Raw genomic sequence first — 24,925 nt, 5'->3', positions numbered from 1 at the left:
TCGTTTTTAAAAGGGAGTGGGGAACTTGGTTTTTACCTATTTTTTGGATTAATACATAAATTTAAATATTGTTGTGATGATTTCACAATTCAAATTATCGTACAAATTAAATTGATACGACAAAATTAAATTTGACGTGGCACCACTCCAATAAATTAAACACGACGTTGTTGAAACTTTAAAACTTTTTTTTTTCTAAAAATCAAAATCCACCATTTTCTAATTTGTCTCAGCTTCTCTCCTTTCTCCCCTATCAAGCCACAACAATCACAATTTTTAACTTAAAAACGAATACTACTAGTTTCATAATTATTTTGATTTCCCATGATATCTCATGCTTAAGGAAGCAGGTACGTATGCTAACCATGTTGATTTTCATAATTTTATTAAAAGAATTCAATTCTCATTGTTACATATATACTCCAGGTTTGAATATTCCACTGGATGCTACTACAATCTTTTAAAAATCAAATATTTGAATTGATTTTTTTAATAGACTAAGCCGTCTCCCAAGTCAAGCAATGAGATATATTAAACCAGGCTTTTCTACTTAAAACACTACACTTGAGCAATACATTCATTCAACTAAACTAATTCATTATGTGGCCTCTGCAACTGATAATCTCTATCTTCCTACTTCTCCCACCATCACTACTCTCCGCCGCTCTACATGCCAAACCGGGATGCCTAGACCGGTGCGGGGATTTACTCATTCCATATCCATTTGGAGTCAGGGCCAAATTGTAGCCTCAACCTATATTAAGGGCTAAGATTATTCAATTCCGAGTATCAATACAATGTAAAAAAAATGTCAATATGGGTATTAATGTCAATAACAAATTAGTTATAACTAACTTTTAAAAAATATTTCAAAACTTTAAATGCATATAACTGTCTCAATTTAAATTATTTTTTCGCATTACATATATCAAATTAAAGATGATTTAAACTATCATATATGTTTCGATGTCAAAATTTGAAAAAAAATTCATAAATTTTCATATTTTTCAAGAAGCAGGTAATATCACAATAGCTATCATAATATGTCAATATAATGCTTGCACAATGTCAATACGAAACTGTGTTGACATTCTCATATCTTGGTGTTGATATATTTTATAGACTATATTGACATTGTGTTTATAAACCTAAATTTGATAGTTGTTATTATCTTTTTAAATTAAAAAATAAAAAAATAAAATTACACATACAAATTATAGGCCACAAGATTTCTAAAATCCGATGGTCTTAAATTAGTTGTAGTTAGCAATTAAATGATGAGTTAGCAATTGATAACATATATAAGTTTCTTAGATAAGTACATTTTTATTTCTGTAAATCTTTCTATTGTTTTAAATTCTTATTTTCTATAATTTCATTGGTATTTGTATTCAATATTTGAAAATCTTATGTCCCGTGCATAGTACGGGTGTTAATACTAGTTTTATCAAAATGCAACATTATTCTTCACAAGCTTTTTGCATCTAGCTTATGGGATATTTTCACATGTATGGGGTTGATGGAATTGTCAACAAACCCTGTCGAATAAACTGAACTGTGGGGGCATTTGCTAACTACATTAATGAGGTGGAAATTGTCAGCAACTAATTCTGCTGATTCAGCCATAATTCAGTTCGTTTGTGTTAACGTCGGACTTTTAATGAAAAATTTACTTTTCAAAGACGACTTGTGTTAACGCGGCAAAGACTTGCTACTCGTTTGATTGAAATAGCAGGAGATGTTGGTAAACAAGAATGTGTGGTATTAGAAATGGGTCACTCACCAAGTCGATGTGGGACAAGATATAGAGAGATTTAACACGCCCCCTCACGTGTGGGCCGGAATGACACATCGGATTTCAAGATATAGAGAGATTTAACACGCCCCTCACGTGTGGGCCGGAATGACACATCGGATTTCAAGATATAGAGAGATTTAACACGCCCCTCACGTGTGGGCCGGAATGACACATCGGATTTCCATCACGTGGGTAGGCAAGAGAAGAGATAAAGAAATAAATCCATCATCGACGTGGGTAGGCAAGAGAAGAGATAAAGAAATAAATCCATCATCGACTTGGGCCCGCTCTGATACCATATTAGAAATGAGTCACTCACCCCTTAAAAGGCCTCACAAGGGGGAGGGTTATCCATCTTATATAGAAGAAATAGGATCATCACCAAGCCGATGTGGGACAAGATATTAGAATTTTAACATGTGGTACAACCAAAACCAAAAAGAAGCACAAATCAAATCGATAGAGTTAGTTTTCGACATCATGAGTTCCCAATGCGAAGACCCATCACCCTTTAAGAAAGAGCAAGATGCACTTGATTCAGCTATGCCATGGATAGGCGCGTATATTACAGCAGCTTCTGCTGTCTGTGCACTTGCAATGGCGGCTGATGCAATCAGTGGCTTCAGAAAGAAAAAGTATTGGCTCCCATGTAAGTACTTCACTCTCAACGCTTTCTCCCTCACACTTTTAGCAGTAGCCATGAAACTGCCCATAGATCTAACAAGCTTGGCACTCAACTACATTGATATATTTGCAAAGATGAGCAGCCTTCTTTTGATGTCGACTGCTATGAATCATTTCATGATATCTTTGGGTGCCATGGAGAGTACTGAAATCGTACTAAACATGGCAGCTTTAGGCATTCTAGTCATCACTATTGCTGGAAATTTATGCATTCATCTTGTTCAGATGTATAAATTTGCATATGAGCCTGTGGCTTTGGCCCTACAAGTTGCACCAGCTGTCAACATGCTCGTCTTTCTTGTGATGTTATGTTGTATGTCGTTGATGGTTCCAGGAGCCAAAAGATACATAGGATTGAAGTATAATTAAATGCACAAATCGGTCTCAAATAGACAAGTAGGGTTGGGACGGTTTAGTAGTGGTGAACTTGAAAATTTGGTGAAAGCGTATTGGGTGATGGCTGAGACTAGCAGCCCCCAGTTTGTTCTGGCGAGGTCTGCCATTTCATCTACATCTGGACTCTTGTGTCTTCTCACAGCTCTAGTTTTGGCAATAATTTTGTATGCATACTTTTATAGGGCCAGTACATTTACTATTAGGCTTGAGAATATGAGTACTACAAACTATAAATGGTCCGTCATCTTGATTTTAAGCATTCAGTTGATTGGAGTGGCAATAGGAACTATTGCTCCTCTATTGAGATGGTTTACTGCTTCGCGGTTCAAGATTGCTGAGATGGAGAGAAAGAGCTTTAGAGATGAACTCAAGGTTCAAAACTACTGGACTTGGAGGCTGGTGCAGTGGAGGGACAGATCACTTACTAATTTTCAAGTTCAAAACCGCGTTTGCAAGAAGCTACTTCGTGATGCTCTAAGATTTGTTCTGAGTTTCTGCATTGGGGTTCAGATTCTCTTTGTTTCAGCTGCCAAACTAGTTCTATTCCTCTCTGCTAAATTTGTTGGTGCAGTTTTCTTTTGTTTCTGGAAGAACAAAAGACTGGTTTCAGTGGGAGCACATGTTGGTTTTAACCAATATGTTATTCTACTTGAAGGTGAGCCACAATTGCCTTCTAAAATCCTCAAGAACATCTGCAACGAGGCGGATAAGCTGATAAAAGTAGGCCAAAAAAATCAGCCCAAGAATCTGATCCAACTTCTACAGAATTCTTCAAACTTCAATGGTGTAGGACGATTTGACAGCAGCCAAGTTCCAAGCTTACATTCTCAAGAACCTCCAAACTGCTGGTCTATGCCCGTGGTGACTTTGGCAGCCATTTCAGTTGCTCTTACAAACATAGCTTATGAGAATGCTCCCAAGTTATTGGTTTGTATTCGTGAGGGCTTGTCCATCGTCAAGCTTATCGAGGAAACTCTCGACAGAAATGGAGAGTTAGAAAGCATCATAAATGCAGCACATGTGATTTGGGATGAAGTTGACTTGTACAGAAAATGGAATGGCAATGATTTGAAGAGCACGAGAGAGAGAGGCGCAATGCAGAAGGAAACACTTCAGAACCTTTCAAAGATTGCAGAGAAGAATGTGAGAGATTTTATGGCTCAAACGAGAGATATTCTAATGCAGAATCCTCTAAATTGGCCTGCTAGAGTTATAGCTGCTAACTCAACGTACAGGATTACTCAGACGATCTTGCTAGGAATGGGAGATGGCGAGCTTCAAGATGATGGCGATCTATGTGAGAGTATATCCATCACCATCTCGAATATTCTAGCAGTGTGCCTCACCAATCTAGTGCAAGTCATAACGTTGAAGTGTCACAGAGAGGACATCACAGAAAGGGAAGAAAGTGTGAGGCGAGCAGCGATTCTTCTTGGTGAAAGCAAGGAGATTCTTGAAATTCTGCAGCAGCGTGAGCTTCCGAGTTTGGATGTGGAGAAAGCTGCTAAGATTGACGAGTGGAGGGCATCCATGGCACTGGATATATAGTATAGTACTAATTTTCATGTAATTTATTGCATTTCAGTTATATGGTGTTTTTTTTATCATGTGTGGTTATAACTTTTATCTGTTCTGGAATTTCAGTTGTAAAATAAAATGTATGTTCTTATCGATGTTGGTTACAACTTTTTATATGCTTTTCCTTCTTAAAATCGTATGCATAGATGATGGAAAACTAGCAATTCAATATTGAGAAAATATATATGGTTAAGTGTACGACAGTTGACGCCACGACTGGGATGCATGTCTATTTGATGAGTCATATAAAAACATGTTGTTCGAAAGACTAAGGCAACAAATTAACCCTAATCATATATTAAGAAACTAATATAAAGATGAATTTCATCTAGGTAGGAAACCGAGTCGGAGACAACAACTAAGAGCATCCATAATAGGACGCCTTAACCAATAGCCTAGTATTAGGACTAACAAAATATACCTCTTGCCACATCACTATGACTTTCCACAAGTCTTCCCACAACCAAGCATTAGGACTAGCCGACGCCCTAGACAATCAAACAAATTCACAAATACAGAATTATAAATTCGGCACGAATAAGGAGAAAGTGCAATAATAATTTCATTAAATAAAAAAAAATTACCTAGTACAATCCAAAAAAAAAAGTCTAGTAAAAAAAAACAATGATTCAAACATATTACATTAGATATCAGCGTGCAATCCTACGCGACCATAACTTTTCAATTATATCATCCTGGAGTCGAATATGGCTTCTTGTTGGAAAATATCGGCAAATGCTTGGACCCTTTAGGCAACCCCCGGGGTATCCCCATTCGTACACTGGCGGTGGCCACACCGTGGCTTGGACCGGCAACATCTTCACCATGTCGGCCGCGCCTCCTTAGGCTAACTATCTGATTGCATCCTCCCTGAACTGGAAATACTTGTATCGACGCTCTAAAGCCGACACGATACTCAGAAATAGCGGTCGGTGCATTCTAAAACCCTGCCGAAAAAAGGACTCCCCAAACCGCGGCTCCTCAGCGAAGTAGTTGTCAAACAACCGTTTGTGGACACCAAGGTGGTCCCGATAGACTACTGCTCGATGATAGATGGGGTGAGGGACCGCCAGTGCTGCTGCTGCTGGCGCAAGAACTCTTGCTCCAATTGATTTATCTCTCCGGACATATAGGCTCACAACTCTTCATTAATTCGCTGCGCGTATCACCATCACTAGCCATTTTTTATCTACTAGTATGAGAAACGAAGAGAGGAGGAAGAGAAACTCGTTAACACGAGTGGTGTAAATGAAATAAAGTGCAAGAAGCCGTATATAGAGTTGAAATAAAAAAATAAAAATTAAAAATTAAAAATGCGGATCGCCAATCGACGCCGCACAATAGTGGACGAGCGATCAGCTAACGCCCTCCGACCGCGGACGACCGCTCATCCACCCTGTTCGTCCGACCGCATTCGCCAACTCCTATAGCGGACGAACGACACGCCTGAACCACTAGCCGGTCGCTAGGGTGTGCGTTCGTCCGCTATTGCGGATGCTCTAACAAACTACTGCCTCCGTCCCCAAAAGTTTGTCCCAATTTGACTCGTCGCGGGTTTTAAGAAATTATTTGACTTTGTATTAAATGAAGGTGTGTAGTGGAATGAGGGTACCATACTGAGGAGATTCAAAGTGTATTTAATATCTATTTTTAGTAAGATTCCAAGGGGACAAACTTTGTGGAACTGACGAAAATAGTAAAATAGGACAAACTTTGGGCGACTGAGGGAGTGATTAATAAAATAATCAAAAGATAAACTAAAACTAAATTCATAGCAAGACCAACGCTTGTACATGCAGACGTCCATTTCCCATTCAAACTCTCTAGCTGGGCCTTAAAATTCGGCCCAGAAACTATCATGGTATTGGGCCCTTAAATCTCTAGTTCATATGTTATTCAGAAGTATAGTATTTTACACGATTAAAATCATGAGAAGATAAAATTAGGAGATTTTTTTTAGCTTATTCTAGATATGTGATTCTCTAAGAAGTGTTCAACTGCAGGAAGAGTAAAATTAAACATAATCCTTATTTGAGTAGAAAGTAAAATGACTTGAAGTAATTCTAAATCAAGTTAGGATCCATTAGTTTGATTTTAATGGTGAAAGAAAATTATGTTTAAAACAAGCTTGACCCTAAATCCTTAGAGATCATGTTCTTGAACGACGGTAAGCGTATAATACTCATAGTCTTTATGTTCAGGAACTCTCGCTCGGCAAAATCCGTCTTATTAACAGTGGTTATATATGAATTGGGTAATTATAGATGAAAATTAGGATGAATTGAATGATAAAAAAATAAAAATATGAAAAACGGGCAAAAAACTGCTACTGTTTTTCATAGAAGGGTTAGTGAGGACATGCATGTTATACCATTCTCTCCAAAATTTTAATGAGATTCATATTTTTCTATATTTCCAACGGGATTTAGTTAGTGCAAGTAAATCATACTTCCTCCGCATTCAATAAATAGAAACATTTGAAACGACACCGGTTTTAATGCACAATTGGTAAAGTAAGTGAGAAGAATTGGTAAAGTAAGAGAGAGGAAAAGAAAAATGAGTAAAGTAAGAAAGAGAAAGGGAAAAAGTAGTGAAAGTAGAGTTAGTGGATTGTGGGGTCCATGCCTTAAAATAGAAAGATTCTAAAATTTCTATTTTTAAGAAACGGTCCAAAATGGAAATAGTTGCTATTTTTAAAAAACGAAAAGAGTACAATGAAAAGAAAAGAATAAAAAGTTAAAAATAAATAAAAGTGAAGATAGAAAAGACAGGTCGTGGTTGATTGAGATAAAATAAACATCGACATGCACGTTGCTTGTTCCACACGTTGCTAGCATTTTATAGGCATCCACTTTTAGAGGTATATTTTAGTCTTAAACAAATGAAGAAATTTGGGTTTGCTTTCTGCCTTATTTTTTCATCATGTATGATTCTGAACCTTATGTCGGGGAGACGGGGGCCACTGTTAAGTTGAATGGTTCCAACTATATGTTCTGTTGATGATTGCTCTGGCATGACCCAGACTTCCTAATAGGCTAAACCATATGTGGGTCAAAACACCATGTTCTTAGATAACGAGGAGAATTATGGTGATAAATATTTTATCAGGTCTTAATGTTGATTGTTATAGACTAAACAAAAGAATTCATCCAAAAAGACTAGTCTGAGTCCATGCCAATTAGTCTCACAGCTGATGTGAGACATTAAATAAAAATCTAATAATTATTTAGGATAAAAATGTAGTAGTATTTTTGTATTTCTGTGAGCTAGTTAGTATCTAGTTTTAAGTTAAAATAACACTCATTTGTATGTTTATTCATTTATTATAGATATAAAATTATTATTAAAAATATACTCCTCATATTTAAGAAAATTATAAGCAAATCTTTTGAAGTTGATTGGCCCGATGGGTTAGTTCAAAACTTGAAAATTTAGAGTTAGAGTTGAAAATATAACCCAAATGGCCCATTCCAAAAATAGCCCCTTTACTTAGTTTATGCTATCCTTTTTTACTTTGCTACTATGACAGAGTACAACTTTCTTAAATATATTGTTCAAAAAAATTATTTCAATTAATACGTGACTATTATGCGAGAACATATTTTTATGCACAACAATGAAATGGAGAAAAGTTATTCTTGATTGCAAATGACGGCTTGTGTTTTACTCCCTCCGTCCACAAGTAAATGTCTCGTATTTGACCGGCACGAATTTTAAGAAATTAGTTTAATAATAAAATATGAGTGGAATGAGTTAGTGGAAGTAGAGTCTAATAACCAAATATAGTAAAAGTGAAATAAGACATTTATTGGCGGACGAATGAAAAAAGAAAAATGAGATATTTAATAGCGGAGACGAAGGGAGTACTATCCCATACACGTTGCATGTTCCAGACCTAGCATTTTAAAGTCTTTGATCAAAGATGAGAGTCGACCCAACTAACCTGACAATGTCGACTGATTGACACTACTTTTTCAAAGGAAAAGAAAGATGCATATAATTTTAATCGAAATAGCATTTGGTAGTATATGGTAATAACGAGCAAAATCAAAGAGAAGCAGAAATCAAAACGATAGAGTTAGCTAGCTAGCATTCGAGCTCATGGATGATGTGCAAGCATCACTTGATTCAACAACGCCATGGATAGGCATGTACGTTGCAGCAGCTTCTGCCGTCTGCACACTTGCAATGGCGGCCGGTGCTTTCGTTGGATTCAGAAGCAAAAAGAATTAGATTCCGTGTAAGTATTTCTCTATCAACGCTTTCTTCCTCACAGTGTTAGCAGTAGCCATGAAACTGCCAGTAGATCTAACAAGCTTGGAAAAAAACTCTTTTGATATGACAAGTACTAACTACAGTGACTCTTTTGATACTCTTTTGATTGAGCCAAGAGTCTGTGGTAGTGTGGTACAACCAAAATCCAAGAGAAGCAGAAATCGAAACAATCGCGCAAGCTTTCGAGCTCATGGATTATACTACTGCAGAGCAAGATTCACTTGATTCACCTATGCCATGGATAGGAATGTATATTGCAGCAGCTTCTGCCGTCTGCACACTTGCAATGGCGGCCGATGCTTTCAATGGCTTAAGAAGCAAAAAGTATTGGCTCCCGTGTAAGTATTTCTCTCTCAACTCTTTCTCCCTCACACTCTTAGCAGTAGCCATGAAACTACCCGTAGATCTAACAAGCTTGGAAATGACCGCCATTGACATATTTGCAAGGATTAGCAGCCTTGTTTTGATGTCAACTGCTATGAATAATTTCATGACATCATTGGGTTCTACGGAGAATAACGATAATGTACTAAACATGGCAGCTTTAGGCATTTTAGTCATCACTATTGCTGGAAATGTATACATTCTCTTCTTCAGATGCATAGCGCCAGACCTATGCTAAATGTGCTTCAGTCTCAACGGAGTGCATATACTGCCATCATGCTCCTCTTCCTTGCGGCGTTATGTTCTGTATCGTTGATGGTTCCAGGAGTAGGATTGAAGTATAATGAAATGCACAAATCGGTCTCAAATAGACGAGTAGAGTGGGGAAGATTTAGCAGTGTTGAACTTGAAAATATAGTAAAAGCGTATTGGGTGATGGCTGCAACTAGCAGCCCACAGTTTGTTCACGCAAGGTCTGCCATTTCTTCTATTTCTGGGCTCTTGTGTGTTTTCGCAGCTCTATTTTTCATAAGCGTTTGGATTGAAAAATTAGATTTTCAGTACGATGCTGGTCTCATCAAAAAGTTAGAGGTTCTTACTTCGAATTATAGCTGGTTTGTAGTATGGATTTTAATCATTCAGATTATTGGAGTGGCAATGGGAACTATTGCTCCTCTGTTGAAATGGTTCGTTGCTTTGTGATTTCTGAGACGGAACAAAAGAGCTTCAGAGATGAAGTCAAGGTTGACAAGTACTGGACTTGGAGGCTGGTCGAGTGGAGAGACAGATCACTTCCTTCTCAACTTCAAAACCGCGTATGCAAGAAGTTGCTTCGCAATGCTGTAAGATTTGTTCTGAATTTCTGCATCAGGGTTCAGATTCTCTTTGTTTTGGCTGCCAAACTAGTTCTGTTCCTCCCTGCTATATTTATTAGAACAGTTATTCTTTTGTTTCTGCAAGAATAGAAAACCTGTTTCAGTGGGAGCACATGTTGGTTTTAACCAATATGTTCTTCTACTTGAAGGTGAGCCACAATTGCCTTCTAAAATCCTCAACAACATCTGCAACAAGGCAGATAAGCTGATAAAAGTAGGCGAAAAAAAGCAGCCCAAGGATCTGATCCAAATTCTAAACAGATTTTCAAACTTCAATGGGGTGGGACGATTTGACAGCACCCAAATTCCAAGCTTACATACTCAAGAACCTCCAAATTGCTGGTCTCTGCCCGTGCTGACTTTGACAGCCATTTCAATTGCTCTGCACAACATTGATGATGAGAATGCAAACCAGTTATTGGTCTGTATTAGCGAGGGCTTGCCTATCGTGAAGCTTATCGAGGAAACACTAGACAGATCCGGAGTTAGATAGCATCAGAAAAGCAGCAGTAGTGGTTTGGGATGGTGTTGAAATGTACAAAAAATGGGATGAGATAGATTTCAAGAGCACGAGAGTGAGAGGCAAAACACACAAGGAAACACTTCAAAACCTTTCTAACATTGCAAAAACGATTGTGACAGATTTTATGCCTCAGACGAGTGATATTATAATGCAGAACCCTCTAAACTGGCCTGTTAGAGTTATAGCTGCTAACTCATTGTACAGGGTTACAAAGACGATCTTGCTAGGAATGGGAGATGGCGAGAACCAAGGTGGTGACGCGCTATTTGAGAGTATATCTATCACAATCACTACAAAAAAATGTCAATTTACCGACGGAATTACCGACGGGAAATTTTCGCTACTAATTATCGACGGAATCACCAACGGTAAATTTTCGCTACGATATACCGACGGAATTTCCGTCGGTAATTTAATTCCTTTTTTAATTAATGCATTTTCGTCAGTAATTCCGTCGGTAAAAAATTTACCGACGAGCTCTTTACCGACGGAAAATTTACCTTAGACCCTAATCCGTCGGTAAATAGCTCATCGGTAATTTTTTTTACCGACGAAAAATACATTAATTAAAAAAGGAAATATTTCACCCGCGGAAAATTCCGTCGGTAATTCGCAGCGAAAATTTTCCATCGCTGACATTTTTTTTAAGTGAATCTCACCAATCTAGTGAAAGTCATTAGTTGAAGTGTCACATAGAGGACATCAGAGATAGGGAAGAAAGTGGGAGGAGAGCTGCGATTCTTCTTGGTGAAAGCAATGAGATTCTTCAAATTCTGCAGCAGCGTGAGCTTCCGAGTTTGGATGTGGAGAAAGCTGCTAGGATTGACGAGTGGAGGCAGGGACGGAGCCGGGAATTTATATAAAGAGGGGCAAAATTATACATAGATAAAATTTAAGAGTTTCAAGAGGGGCAAATAGTGAGAAACTACAACAAATTAATTTTATAATGTATATTTTATATATATGTGATGAAATTTGAGGTGGGGCATTTGCCCGTACTAGCTATGAGCTGCATCCGTCCCTGAGTGGAGGGCATCCATGGCACTGGTTCATATTAATATACTAGTATAGTAGTACACTAGTACTACTAATTTTCGTGTAATTTATCCATTGTTTTTTTAATCATGTGTGGTTATAACTTTTATCTGTTTTGGGATTTCAGTTGCAAAATAAAATGTGTGTTCTTATCTATGTTGGTTATAACTTTTTATATGCTTTTGCTTCTTAAAATCATATGTATGGACAATGTGGAACAAATTAACCCTAATCCTATATGAAAAACATGTTGTTCGAAAGACTAAGGTGACAAGTTAACACTAATCCTATATGAAAAATCTAATATAAAGATAAATTTAATCTAGGAAGGAAATCGAGTCGGAGACAACAACTAACAAAAAGATAAACTAAAACTAAATTCATAGCAAGACCACGTCCATTTCCCATGCAAACTCTCTAGCTGGGCCTTAAAATTCGGCCCAGAAACTATCATGGTATTGGGCCTTTAACTCCATGGCCCACGTATTATTCACAAGTATAGTATTTTACACTATTAAAATCTTGCGAAGATAAAATTAGGAGTTGTTTAGCTTATTCTAGATATTTGATTCTCTAATTTACAGATAAATCTAATCTAAGAAGGACTGAAGGAGAACGGTGATTAAAGTAGTGTTCATGGTTAGCAGGACCTATATTATTAAATTAATAAAACTTTCCAAAAATGAAATGCACATATTTTTGTGGACGGACGAAAATAGAAATTGCACATATTTTTGTGGACGGAGGGAGTATAAAAAAATTAACTAAAGTCATAACAAACCAAGGTGAGATGTCCATTTCCCATGCAAATTGCAAACTCTAGGTGGACTACTCTCGCATGGGCTTTAACAAATGAGCCCAGAAACTATCACGGTTTTGGGCCCTAAACATAAAATTAGGAGACTGTTCTTGTAACTCTTGCACACTTCCTTATGAATAGAATTTAGCTCAATATATAGAGCATTTGAGCTGCAAAAATGTCTTCATTAATTCCTTCATAAGCCACAAATATATCATAGGCGACTAGGAAGCAAAATTAAGATAGGCATCTGATTAATTACAGCAAGCAATCTAGCTGCAATTGATGCAGCAGTATTCTACAGTGGCTCGAGGGACATTACTACATGTATAAGGTGGAATTGTCAACAACTAATACGCTGAATTCTCAAGCACAATTATGTGGTGCATCAGAGTCTTCCATCATCATTCATCCACCACTACATACGAAGACCAAGCTTTTAGTCGTTATGGTATTGGACTTTAGTTCAATGAGAATTTTAAAATATAGATTTGAAAGTAGTATAGATTTGAAAAAAAAGAGGCCAATTGGCAAAGAAAGCTTCACAAATTAAGACCAAAAAAAGTTGAATGAACCAAAATCGGTGAAACCATCATAAAACTAAGATAAAACTAAACCCTAAATATGTGATACATACAAAAGTGCTCCGACGTCATGTACAACGAGAACATAAAAACCACCATAATTGACGTTGACAAAAAAAATGTGAAAATATCGAGAGAGTGACAATAGAAAACTCATTCAAACCCACATATTGAGTGACCTAAATTATCTAGTCCATTAAGATTACACATATTACATTTTGATAAATATAGGATCATTTTGAAAAATATGTAGATTATTGATCAAATCGGACAATATCAAACTATTGTTGCAGTCGACAATCTGAACAAGTGGTATTAGAGCCAAGTCGAGTGGGGCCTAGGATGACTTGTTCGGATTGTCGGCTGCAACAGCAGTGGCGTATCTACGATTTTTAATTCGGGGGTGCGATATTTATATCGATTTGAAGCTTTAAAATTCGATCGGATCATTTTTCTTTTGTCTTGTTAGTGGAAAATATCTTATTTAGATATTTTTGTTAACTATGAATATTTTATATTAGTATAAATATAATAATTATATAGTGGTAATAAAATATCCTTAAAGTAAATCTTTTGAATATAAATTATTGGAACAAAGTTGCAATTACTACCATAAGGGAGTGTTCAATTGCTAACTAATTAGCAATCTTAAACTAATACTAAATCTTAGCCATTAAATTAAAAGATCTAGTGGTTGAAATAATGTCACATGGATTATACTTTTAATTACGAAAATTAATAAATAAAATTAGAGGGTATTAATGTCAATTCCCTCTCATTAAAATCATCTTAAAACTTTAAATTTATGTAACTCTCTCGATTTAAATAATTTTTTCACAAAAAATATACCAAATTAAAGATAATTTTATAAGGATTCCAACGAGATCTCAATTGCATATGTTCCGACGACGTTCGGATGATGAAATTTGATATTTTTTATTTTAGTTTTCGTAAATGTTGATAACAGATTTTTATCAACAAATACATCAAAAAATCTCAATAAAACCATGAAAAAATCTCAATAAATATGTGTTGATATTTTCTTGTACTAGTGTTGATATTCTTATGCCATATTTTTTATATTTGTAATACACTATATTGATATAAAAAAACATTCACGAAAATTATCATATTATAACATAATGACGATATTACCCTTTTGTTGATATTTTGTCTACTATTTATTGAGATTCGTAAGATTTAATCTTATCCACTCATTTTAAAATCCAAGGGTGGAGATTTGGTCTTAATTTTGGATTAGGGTGCTATAAGAATTAGAATATGACCCTACTACAAGAAAAATAAATATATAATAACCAAATAATTGATAAAATATTTGTAAATCTTATTAGCAAAAATATAATAATGAATATAAATTATTCAAGGAAATATCTATTACTTTTCTAATAGAAAAAAAGCAATGTAGTAAATATAAATAAATATTGAAAGTTTTGTATTCAAACAAAATACTATTCCCTCGGTTCCTCCGTCCCAAGGAAGAACTTGGGTGAGTATGAAGAATAAGAGGTATTTTCCTACTAACCAATAGAGCTTTCCTTACAAAGGCTCGACAATATATAGTAAAGATCTCAAATTTTGGGGGTACAACTTATTCCTATACTGGATACGCCACTGTGCAACTGTAGTTTGATATTGTCCGTCACATGTACGACCTGAAGGAAAAGGTGAACACAGTTATACAGGAGAACTTGATTTAGAAACATACTGCTGGCTTCTCAACGAGCCGTGGATAAATGTATATTGCTGCGATAAGAGGTCGGTCAGTTCATACCGAGAAGAGCCAAAAATAAGAAATATAGAGTAGGCCGAATTCAAATCCAACGAATTCATCGGGTGTCAGATTCACCTCTCCCGATGCTTGAGTTTATAAGATCGAATACTAGCTAATCGGGCAATAAGAGCGTCCACAATAGGGTGCCGCGGCTCCCGCCCGAGATCGAATTTCTTGTTGTTTTTTTTTTGAATTTTCTTTTTTTTCCCCTAAAAATATACCCATTCCTCTCATTATTTTCACACCATTCCAATCTTCACTCTTTTAAATTTTTCTTTATTCCACTTTCAAAATATGAGATGTCGATAATTTTCGTTGTATAATTTTTCCGTTCTTGTAATACAACGAAGATTTGAATTTAATTTTTCTATTAAATTATGCGTTTTTTCCTAATTATTATAGTCTGATAATTTTTATTCTAATTGAATTAAAATATACCAACAATTGAAAAAATAATGTGATTTGTGGCTATGGCTTGTCCACTATTAGGCTGGACAAGTTTGTTTTTTTTTTTTTTTTTTTTTTTTTTTTTTTTTTTTTTGCCGTGGACAAGTTTTTGTGGCTGAATTTGTAGCTTGGCCTTGGGCTTGGATTGTGGACTCTAAGGTTTAGAATATCAGTATACTCGATCTCGATTAGTAATTGAATTTACTCTTCAGTTTTTTTTTTAATTATTATAAATTTAGGCCACAGCTGAACTACTATCTAGTTGTCACACAATTGGTCCTAAATTCGTATATATGTTTATGATTTGACTCGAAACAATTACCGAATACATGACTTGCACATTTGATGAAGAATGTTATTGGCATGTTGCCTGCAAATTTAGGAGTTTCAAGGTTTTTCAACTATGAGTGACATGACTATATTTCTGAGGTGGAATATTCAACCATAATTTCCAGGGACGACTTGAGTTAACACGGCAAAGACTTGATACTCTTTTCATTGAACTAAGACTCTGTGGTACAATCAAAATCAAAGAGAAGCACAAATCGAAATAATCGAGCAAGCTTTCGAGCTCGTGGATTATACTACTCCTGCTATTACTTTGAGCAAGAATCACTCGATTCAACGATGCCATGGATAGGCATGTATATTGCAGCAGCTTCTGCCGTCTGCACACTTGCAATGGCGGCCGATGCTTTCATTGGCTTCCGAAGCAAAAAGTATTGGCTTCCCTGCAAGTATTTCTCTCTCACACACTTAGCAGTAGCCATGAAACTGCCAATAGATCTAACAAATCTGGACGTCACCTACCGTGATAAATACGCAAGGATGGGCAGCGTTGTTTTGATGTCGACTGCTATGAGTAATTTCATGACATCTTTGGGTTCAGTGGCGGATCCAGGGGGGGCAGGAGGGTGCGGTCGCCCCTCCCCGGCAGCCAAGAGGGTCGAATTTGTCCTATGGGTTGGCCGAAAAAAGCCATGGTCGCCCCCTTCGAAAAAAATTGAGGAGGAAGAAAACCTGTGATGAAGTGAGTGGTGGTGGAGAACCTTCCAAGATGAGAAGGTGACTTGAGATGAGAAGGTAATTTGAATAAACGACGCCGGCGGTAAATGAGATTGGGGTTCGTTCAGTGAATTGGGGAAGGAAGCCTGGGAAGAAGATGACCATATTGGACTTATTTGGAGAAAGATAAGGTTTAATGAATAGGACAATCACCAGTTTTAATGTAGAATTGATAAAGTAAGAGAGAAAGGTAAAAAATAAGAGAGAAGGAGAAAAAGTAAGTGAGAAGTAGGAATAATATGTAGGGTTATTATTTGCTGAAAACTTTTCATAAATGAATGTGCTCTGTTTTTTGTGCACGGTCAAAAATGGTAAATGTGCCCTGTTTTTTGTGGAAGGAGGGAGTAGAATACATTAGTTTAAATATAAAATGTAATTATAGAAAAAAAATATAATAAAGACATTATGTCTCTCAAAAATCATAATAATACTCTAAAACTAAAATATTAGTTAAACCGCAATCCTGCTTTATCCAAATTTTATTAAAGGGGCAACCTCATTTTTACCTTTTACCATTGGTCAAAAAATGCGGATTTCTTAGTCTCATTATTTACTAAGACGATTTCAATTAGTTTTTTTTCCCTCATAATCAATGAATTTTAGTATTTTACATCAAAATTAGTATTGTCTCCAAATCCTTATAACTATTTTAGGAGAAAGAGGGCGTACACAAATTTTAATTTAGTTTTCTAAAATATGATTTTGACTCACTGTCACAGGAACACGTTTCTTGGAAGCAGAACTAATTGACATGAGCAGAAAATCGCAACGTAAAAAGCTTTTCCCATGTAGTTATGCCTTTATCCATGAGAGGAAAAATTGGAATGAAACCGTATTTTCATATCCTTTGTACTATCTGAATAACTAAACGGCATTGGCAAATGATAATTGGGCATCAACAAAAAGGCCACCGGTAGTGCGCTTGGACTGGCTCGTTGGCGCTGAGAACTGCAGCCGAGCTAAGAGTTCTAGCACTTACGCGTGTCTAGACCAAAGGAGTGATTGTGTTGATTATGTTGATGACTATTATCATATTGTAGGATACACATGTAGCTGCCCAAAAGGGTACGAGGGAAATCCTTACTTACCGGGAGGATGCAAGAGTTAGTTTCTTTTCTCCCCTAGTTCTTTTCATTTCAAGTTTTCTCTGTCTCAAAGAAATAGACCATATTTTCATTTTCGTCCATTCCATAAAAATAGTCTATATCCATTTAGGAAACTTTTCCACGTGAACAAACACCACTAACAATCATTCTCGCTTAATTTACCAATTCAACTCCAAATCACTTATTTCTATGGAACGGAGGGAGTACAAAAACCACTTATGAATACATGCTTGCGGTAACTTGGCTCTATCTCATTTGCTTCTCTGCCAGCAATAATTCCCTCTTCAAGTTCACCTGCCAGAAGTGGATGCATGGATCAATGTGGGAAAGTATCGATTCGATTTCCATTTGGTGTGGGTCCAAATTGCTTCTTGGAGCCATCTTTTGAAGTTGTTTGCAACAAGGACACCCACCCCGCCACACCCTTCCTCCGTCTTTTCAAGGCTGAAATCCTTGAGCTGAACTCATCGAAAATTATTGTCAACTACATGAACCTATCTTCAAATTGCTTCAATTTGTCAGAGTCAGACTATCAAGTTGAGCTTGTCAACTACATGAACCTATCTTCAAATTGCTTCAATTTGTCAGAGTCAGACTATCAAGTTGAGCGGAGCTTGAAAATCTATTTGTTGAAAACGCAGTATCGATTATCAGATGACAACTGGATCACCGATCACCGCCATTGGCTGCAATGTTATGCTTAACGGGGTTGTTGGACAAGACAGGCGAACTTCTTTACGCAGCAGCTGCGCAGCCATTTGCTCTGACAATCAGATCTATGCAGGTGGTGATAGTTTGTATGGACTGTGCAGGTATGGACCAACATTTTATGCAGGTGATGGTTGCTGCAGAGTACCAATTCCAAGAGGTAATAATCAGTTGATGTTTGGTTTCTAAACATTCTCTATTACCCCATTAAAGAGCTTGACATAAGTAGACAGTGAAGTATGTGTTGGATCATTTGCAGGTACATCGTACCTTGAATATAATTGGACTGATCTTGGTGAACGAAGGACAAGTTCCAATATTTCATTGAATACACTAACAATGAAGATGGAGATGGTTCATTACAAGTTCCATTTATGAATTACTCAAAAGTGATCCAAGGTCAAATTGTTCAGCCAAGCATGGCACTGGATTGGAGGATCGGAAGGATGAATTGCAAAGAAGCCCAGCAGGATCTCCCTAACTTCGTATGTCGAAACATTAGTGAATGTGTTGATTTTAATGCTACGCTTGGAGGGTACCTCTGCAACTGCTCCGAAGGATACACAGGCAATCCCTACCTCAATCCAGGCTGCCAAGGTTGGTAACCTCTAATCTTTTGCCTTGTTATGCTATAATAATTTACTATTTGGCAATTCATCTACAGATTTATGCTTTATCAAATTTTCAACTAGTGATTATCTTTTGAGCTGATATTGAATGCGCTGATAATACAACTAATACATGCGCCTCAAACTCAATTTGCAAAAACCTTCCGGGGACATTTCTCTGCTCATGTCCAAAATGGTATATTGGTGATGGGAAAAAAGATGGCACATGTTACCTTCCGCTGCCACCATCCAAAACCAAGATGATTATCTTCATAGGTAACAGTATAATGTTTCAACTCTCATATCAATCTGTTTGATACTCCCTCTGTCCATTGCTATGCATATTCCTTTTTGGGATGCCCGAAGTTAAATGAGTCATTTCCTTTTATTGGCATTCCCTCTATTACTTTTCTCTCTATTTTAGTCTCTCTCTTACTTTATTATTCTCCATTAACTAACAAAACCTCATTTTCATAAATACCGCCCGAAAATAAATGACTCACTTAAGATAATCAAACCAAATAATCAATCTGGATCATTGGAATGGAAAAATAGATGGTATAGATCTATTCCTTGTTATAAAATTTGTCAATTATATATACATCAATTTATGATTAAATTGGAAAATATAGATGCTAGTTAGTTCTCCTAAAAATGTGATAAAATTTTGAATTTTACATAATTCTTTCAATTCAAATCAAACCTTTATTGTTTGGAAGAAAGTAATAATCATATATGTGGCTCAATTGACGTCTTTTTATTTTGTAAATTTTACTATTAATTTTCTCACTCTGAAGTTTCCATATAAGTATAGGATCTGGATTGGGATTTCTACTTATAATCTCGATGGTATAAATTGCGGCAAAAGAGAAAGAAAATTATGGTAAAAGCTAAATTCTTTAAACGAAATGGTGGTCTTCTCTTGCAACAACAGACAAATAAAGGTGCGTTTGGAAAAACAAAAGTTTTCCCAGCAAAGGAGTTGGAGGTGGCTACAGATAACTTTAATGAGAGCAGAATTATTGGACAAGGAGGGCAAGGCACTGTCTATAAAGGGATGTTATATGATGGTAAGATTATAGCGATAAAAAAATCAAAGTTGGTTGAGGTGAATCAATTGGAACAATTTATAAATGAAGGGGTGATACTATCACAGATAAATCATAGGAATGTGGTCAAATTATTGGGGTGTTGTTTGGAAACTGAGGTTCCTCTGCTTGTTTACGATTTCATGCGAAACGGGACACTATTTGATCTAATACATGATCCAAGTAGTGAATTTCCATGTACATGGAACATGCGTTTGAAAATCGCAGCAGACATAGCTGGGGCAGTGGCGTACTTACACTCTGCATCTTTTGTGCCTATCTATCACAAGGATATCAAGTCTACTAATATCCTCCTAGATGAAAAGTTTGTTGTCAAAGTATCAGATTTTGGAACATCCAGGACTATTGCTACATATCAAACTCACTTAACTACTCTGGTTAAAAGGGATGTTTGGATATCTTGATCCTGAATATTTTCGGTCAAGTCAATTCACAGAGAAGAGCGATGTTTATAGTTTCGGGGTTGTTCTTGTCGAGCTTCTTACTGGGCAAAGGCCAATATCTCTTGATAAAACAGAAGAGGAAAGAAGCAAAAATTCTGATACTTTGATCCGAAGAGCGAAGGAATTGTTAGTGTAGGATCAGGATGCAAAAATTCAAAAGATAAAGTATAGGACAAAATCATAAAATGAGCATATATTCAGGACCAGTTTTTGCCTTTACTGTACCTTATTAATTATCTCACTTTACTTTTACTACTTTTGGTAATGGAACTCACATTCAACTAATCCACTTTCATTCAAACTTTATTATAAAACTAATATATAAAGGTGGGGTTCACGTTCGACTAACATTTTCAACTCATTTAACTCTATATTTCTTAAAATCCGTTCAGATTCAAAGTGAGACACATAATGGATAATGGAGGACAGAGGGAGTATCTAATTCTAAAAAATCAAATCCATTTTCTAGATAAATAGCTTCTCTCCTCTCTTCCTTGTCGATATCCGCTACTGGTATTTCCAGGTATCCTTCGAAATTTTAAGTTTATGCTTAAGGATAAGGTGCTAAACCACTATGCTTAACTATATCATTTTAGGTCCGTGAATTTTAAAAATATCATTTGAGGTCCATCAACTATGGGTTAAAATATCATATCAAGTAATTTTTAACTACTTTCAAGTTTTTTGGACGAAAATACCCTCAATACCTTAAAGGGTATATAATTTTAATAAACTTATCATATACTCATATTTTTTATAAATATCTTTATAATATATTTTTAACAAATTTTCTAAATATAATTTGACCTTCAATATGATCACTTAATTTTGTGACATGCAAGTAAAATTGCTTCTTTAATTTTTTATATTAAAGAATTTTAAAATTGTATAAACAACTTTTCTTTAATAATAAAAAATCAAATAAGGATCTTTTCTTGCATGTCACAAAACTAAGTGATAATATTGAAGGTCAAATTATACTTAGAAAATTCATCAAAAATATATAGTAAAGATATTTATAAAAAATATGAGTATTATGATAAGTTTATTAAAAATATATACCCTTAAAGATATTGAGGGTATTTTCGTCCAGAAAAACTTGAAAATAGTAAAAGAATACTTCAATTGATATTAACCCATAGTTGGTAGACCTCAAATGATATTTTCAAAGTTCATGAACCTAAAATGATACTTTGACAAAGTTCATGGACCAAAAAAGATGTCCACTCTACTATTAATTAATTAGTTCTCTTTTTATACCTTATATATGTATGATATAGTTATAGTATATTTTTCATCTGTCAACAGTTTTCATAATGTTGTTTAAAAGAATTCAGTTTCTTTTATATCTATGAATGTTCCAATGGGTGCTACTTGACAAAATCAATTTATTTAATAGTCTTAGTCGTCTCCCAAGTCAAGTAGAGAGATATTTTAAGCCAAGCGTTTGAACATCTTAATAGTTAAAGTGAAAGTGAGATAATAAAATTAAAGAATGTCTTAAAATGGACAATACACTAGTTATTTAGATAAGTAGGTTGTCACCAAAGTCAATTAGTGAGATGTTTTAGTCAAATATTTGAACCGGTCAAAAATCTATATACGTACTCCCTCCGTTCTATAGTAATAGAGTTATTTTGCCATTTTGATACGTTCCAAAGTAATAAGGTCATAACCTTTTTTAGTAAAAGTCAACACATTTTTTCATATCTATTTTACTCTCTCTTACTTTTTTCTCTCTTCATCCCTCTACTTTTTTAATTTTTCACTTTATTCTCTCTTTATTTAATTCACCTAACACAATTTTTCTTAATCTCCGTGCCGAAAAGAAATTCCTCCATTACTATGGTATGGAACGGAGGAAGTATTTAATAGTTATGTCCAAAGTCAAGTAGTGAGTTATTTTAGGCCAAGCTTTTTTTGATGATACCTATGCACTTTCACTCAATTAAACTCTTTCACTATGTGTCCTCTGCAACTGATCATCTCTTTCTTTCTACTTCTCCCACCACTATTACTCTCTGCCGCTCTACATGCCAAACCTATATAATGCTCGTCTCCAAAGTCAAGTAGTGAGTTATTTTAAGCCAAGTTTTTTTTCCATGATAGCAAAACTCATTCACTTGTCACCTCTACAACTGATCATCTTTATCTTCCTAATTCTCCCACCATCACTACTCTCCGCCACTCTTCATGCCAAACCGGGATGCCTCGACCGGTGCGGTGATTTACTCATTCCATATCCATTTGGAGTTGGCGAAAATTGCAGCCTCAACCCATATTTTGACATCAACTGCGACTCATCCACTGACCCTCCAAAAGCTTACCTCTCCATTATGAAAAAACAAGTGATTGAATTCGATCAATCTTACATTCGGCTCTTAAACCCCTACACGATTTCAGCTTGCTATGATGAGGATCTGTCAACGGAAGATAAACATAGTATGTCTGTGAACTTTTCGGGAACTCCATATATGCTTCCATATGGAAACGTGCTCACTGCAATCGGGTGTGATGATATGATGCTGCAATCCAACGAAAGTGCCGTCCTTGGCGGCTGCTCGGCGTTTTGTCCTGGCAAGAGTGATGCCGGCTTCGGAGATTGCCACTTTAATGGTTGTTGCCATCAAAAACTAGGCTACGGTAATTGTCAAAACTCAAAAGTAAATATTTTAAGGATTAATTATATAATCTGTTCATATTTTTTTTATTTATCAATTAATACAAGATCTCAATATTTGAAATATGCAAGTTCCATCTCAATATTTTCAACTTATCTTATGCATTCTAATCTTATTAATTTGTATGAAATTCGCATTAAAATTATTAAATACTCATTTTTATCAAACTCGCATTAAATTTATTGTTGTCTCCAAATTCCCTAACTATTTTAGGAAAGGGAGGACGTTTCTTGGAAGTAAAAACTGATATACTTGAGTGGAAGAGAACAACGTAAAAAGCTTTTCCCACGCAGCTATGCCTTTATCCAGGAGAGGACAAATAAAAATGAAACCGTATTTTCATATCCTTTATATTATCTGAATAACTCAACGGCATTGGCAAATGATAATTGGGCATCTGCATCAAGGCCACCGGTAGTGCGCTTGGAGTGGACCGTTGGGGCTGAGAACTGCAGCCGAGCTATGAATTCCAGCACTTACGCATGCCTAGATGAAAAGAGTGTTTGTGTTAATACTCCCTCCGTTCCATAAAAGTTGAGTCGTATTCCTTTTTAGTCCATCCCAACAAAGTTGAGTCATTTCCTTTTTTAACAAAAGACAAAACATCTAATCACTCTTACTTTATTCCATAATTTACTTTACTCTCTCTCTTATCTTTCCTACTTTTTTCATCTCTCCTATTTATTTAATATAAATTCTTAATCTCCGTGGCCAAAAGTTTTGTCTCAACTTTTATGGGACGGAGAGAGTATATATTATGATGTTACAGGATACATATGTCGCTGTGTGCAAGGGTTTGAGGGAAATCCTTACTTACGTGGAGGATGCCAAAGTTGGTTCTTTTTCTCCCTAATTCTATTTATTTCAAGTTACCATACATGATATTGATAAACACGGGATTTGCATGTTTTTAAGGCCTAGATTTGGCTCTTTTTAAATGTCAATCTTGCAAATTATGTTCTTAAATTGCATATATTATATATTTTGGTATTTTGACGTGTTTGTTGATAAATGATACAAAAAGATAGGAAAAGGTGCAAAAAAGGTGTCAAGGTTCAGCAGCCTCTGTTCGAGCCCATCTGCCAACGAGTTTGAAGTCCAATCAGTGCTTAATACATATCATTCTCTTCGTCTTCGAAATAGCTTCGCGTGGGTACCTTGAACATCTAAATCGGAGTTTTGTGGAGAAAGTTATGGCCATTTTACGAACGTTGGGCAGTGCAATCAAAATTAGGTGGAAATTGAAGAAAGGAAAGAAATTGTTGCCTTGTGATATCAAATCTCTTCTATTAATTGTAGGATTCGAAATTACCATCTTTTCTATTACTTGGAGGATACTTTTCTACAAATTATAAATCCTTTTCAATCCTATATATACCCCATAACCTAATTCATAATATTCATCTCAGAGTCTCCAATCCTCTCCATCCCTAGACTTCTTCCATACCATATTCTACATATTATTCTCCTATCTTCCATTGGAGCGGAGCTATGCAGATCCAGGCAAGAGAAGACTGAAGACTGCATAATTCAACCTTGGGTTTTGTTTTGTTTTTCTTCATGTCTAGTACTTTTTGTTGTTTTACTTGTCTATGAGTATTAAACATCTTTTGTAGAATTTTTGGTAATATGCTATGATTTTGAGTTATTAATTCAATTGTTTTCCTTGTTAGCTCTTGTAGTTACTTCGATTTCTCTTGTGTTTATACATTTGTTTGACTGGCCATCTTATGAATGCATGTGGATTTTACTACAAGAACTGAGAAGTGAGTAGTCTAATTTGAAAGAGGAGAAATTGACGTCTTTGCCAATAAAATCGAGAGATTTGAGCCTTTGAATGAAGCAAAATTATCTTAGGAGCTTTTAGGAGTTGTTGCCTTAGTTCTAGGAAGGACACTTCGGTTCTAGGTAGCAATCTACAAATTATATGCTTCGAGAGAAGATATAGTTTTACATACGTGATAGCTTAGTAACTCTAGAGACCGTAATTCAAGGAAGTCTTTTGGATTTTAGCTTTTGATTGTGATTCCTAAAA

At 35.8% G+C, this 24,925-nt stretch overlaps 3 protein-coding genes, 1 long non-coding RNA gene and 1 pseudogene across 4 annotated transcripts; 4 read left to right on the top strand and 1 right to left on the bottom strand.

Annotated features, from left to right (window-relative positions):
* The first annotated feature begins 2,938 nt into the window (after positions 1 to 2,938).
* Positions 2,939 to 4,426, top strand: LOC125189665 (uncharacterized). Its single transcript, XM_048086920.1, has one exon. It carries the CDS (start codon positions 2,939 to 2,941, stop codon positions 4,424 to 4,426), a length of 1,488 nt encoding a protein of 495 aa, XP_047942877.1.
* Positions 4,427 to 8,425: 3,999 nt separating this feature from the next.
* LOC125189666 (uncharacterized) lies at positions 8,426 to 11,252 on the top strand (annotated as a pseudogene).
* Positions 11,253 to 15,637: 4,385 nt separating this feature from the next.
* Positions 15,638 to 16,530, bottom strand: LOC125186070 (uncharacterized). The gene is made up of 2 exons (XR_007170356.2): positions 15,981 to 16,530; positions 15,638 to 15,901 (listed from the first exon to the last, which is right to left on the bottom strand). It is a non-coding gene; the product is annotated as an uncharacterized LOC125186070 (long non-coding RNA).
* A 1,122-nt stretch (positions 16,531 to 17,652) lies between these two features.
* On the top strand, positions 17,653 to 20,345 carry LOC125189667 (uncharacterized). Its single transcript, XM_048086922.2, has 6 exons — positions 17,653 to 18,034; positions 18,154 to 18,209; positions 18,355 to 18,534; positions 18,584 to 18,646; positions 19,592 to 20,070; positions 20,192 to 20,345. Exons 1-6 carry the CDS (start codon positions 17,653 to 17,655, stop codon positions 20,343 to 20,345), a joined length of 1,314 nt encoding a protein of 437 aa, XP_047942879.2.
* Positions 20,346 to 22,163: 1,818 nt separating this feature from the next.
* Positions 22,164 to 23,743, top strand: LOC148926479 (wall-associated receptor kinase-like 4). Its single transcript, XM_089057881.1, has 2 exons — positions 22,164 to 22,852; positions 23,104 to 23,743. The coding sequence occupies exons 1-2, from the start codon at positions 22,243 to 22,245 to the stop codon at positions 23,163 to 23,165; spliced, it is 672 nt and encodes a 223-aa protein (XP_088914007.1). The 5' UTR covers positions 22,164 to 22,242; the 3' UTR covers positions 23,166 to 23,743.
* The last annotated feature ends 1,182 nt before the right edge of the window (positions 23,744 to 24,925 follow it).

The sequence above is a fragment of the Salvia hispanica genome, chromosome 5 (assembly GCF_029641045.1).
Source record: "Salvia hispanica isolate PSC_SH4W2 chromosome 5, Shi_PSC_v1, whole genome shotgun sequence".
Taxonomy (NCBI): Eukaryota; Viridiplantae; Streptophyta; class Magnoliopsida; order Lamiales; family Lamiaceae; genus Salvia; species Salvia hispanica.
This window is presented reverse-complemented; position numbering and strand designations above follow the sequence as displayed.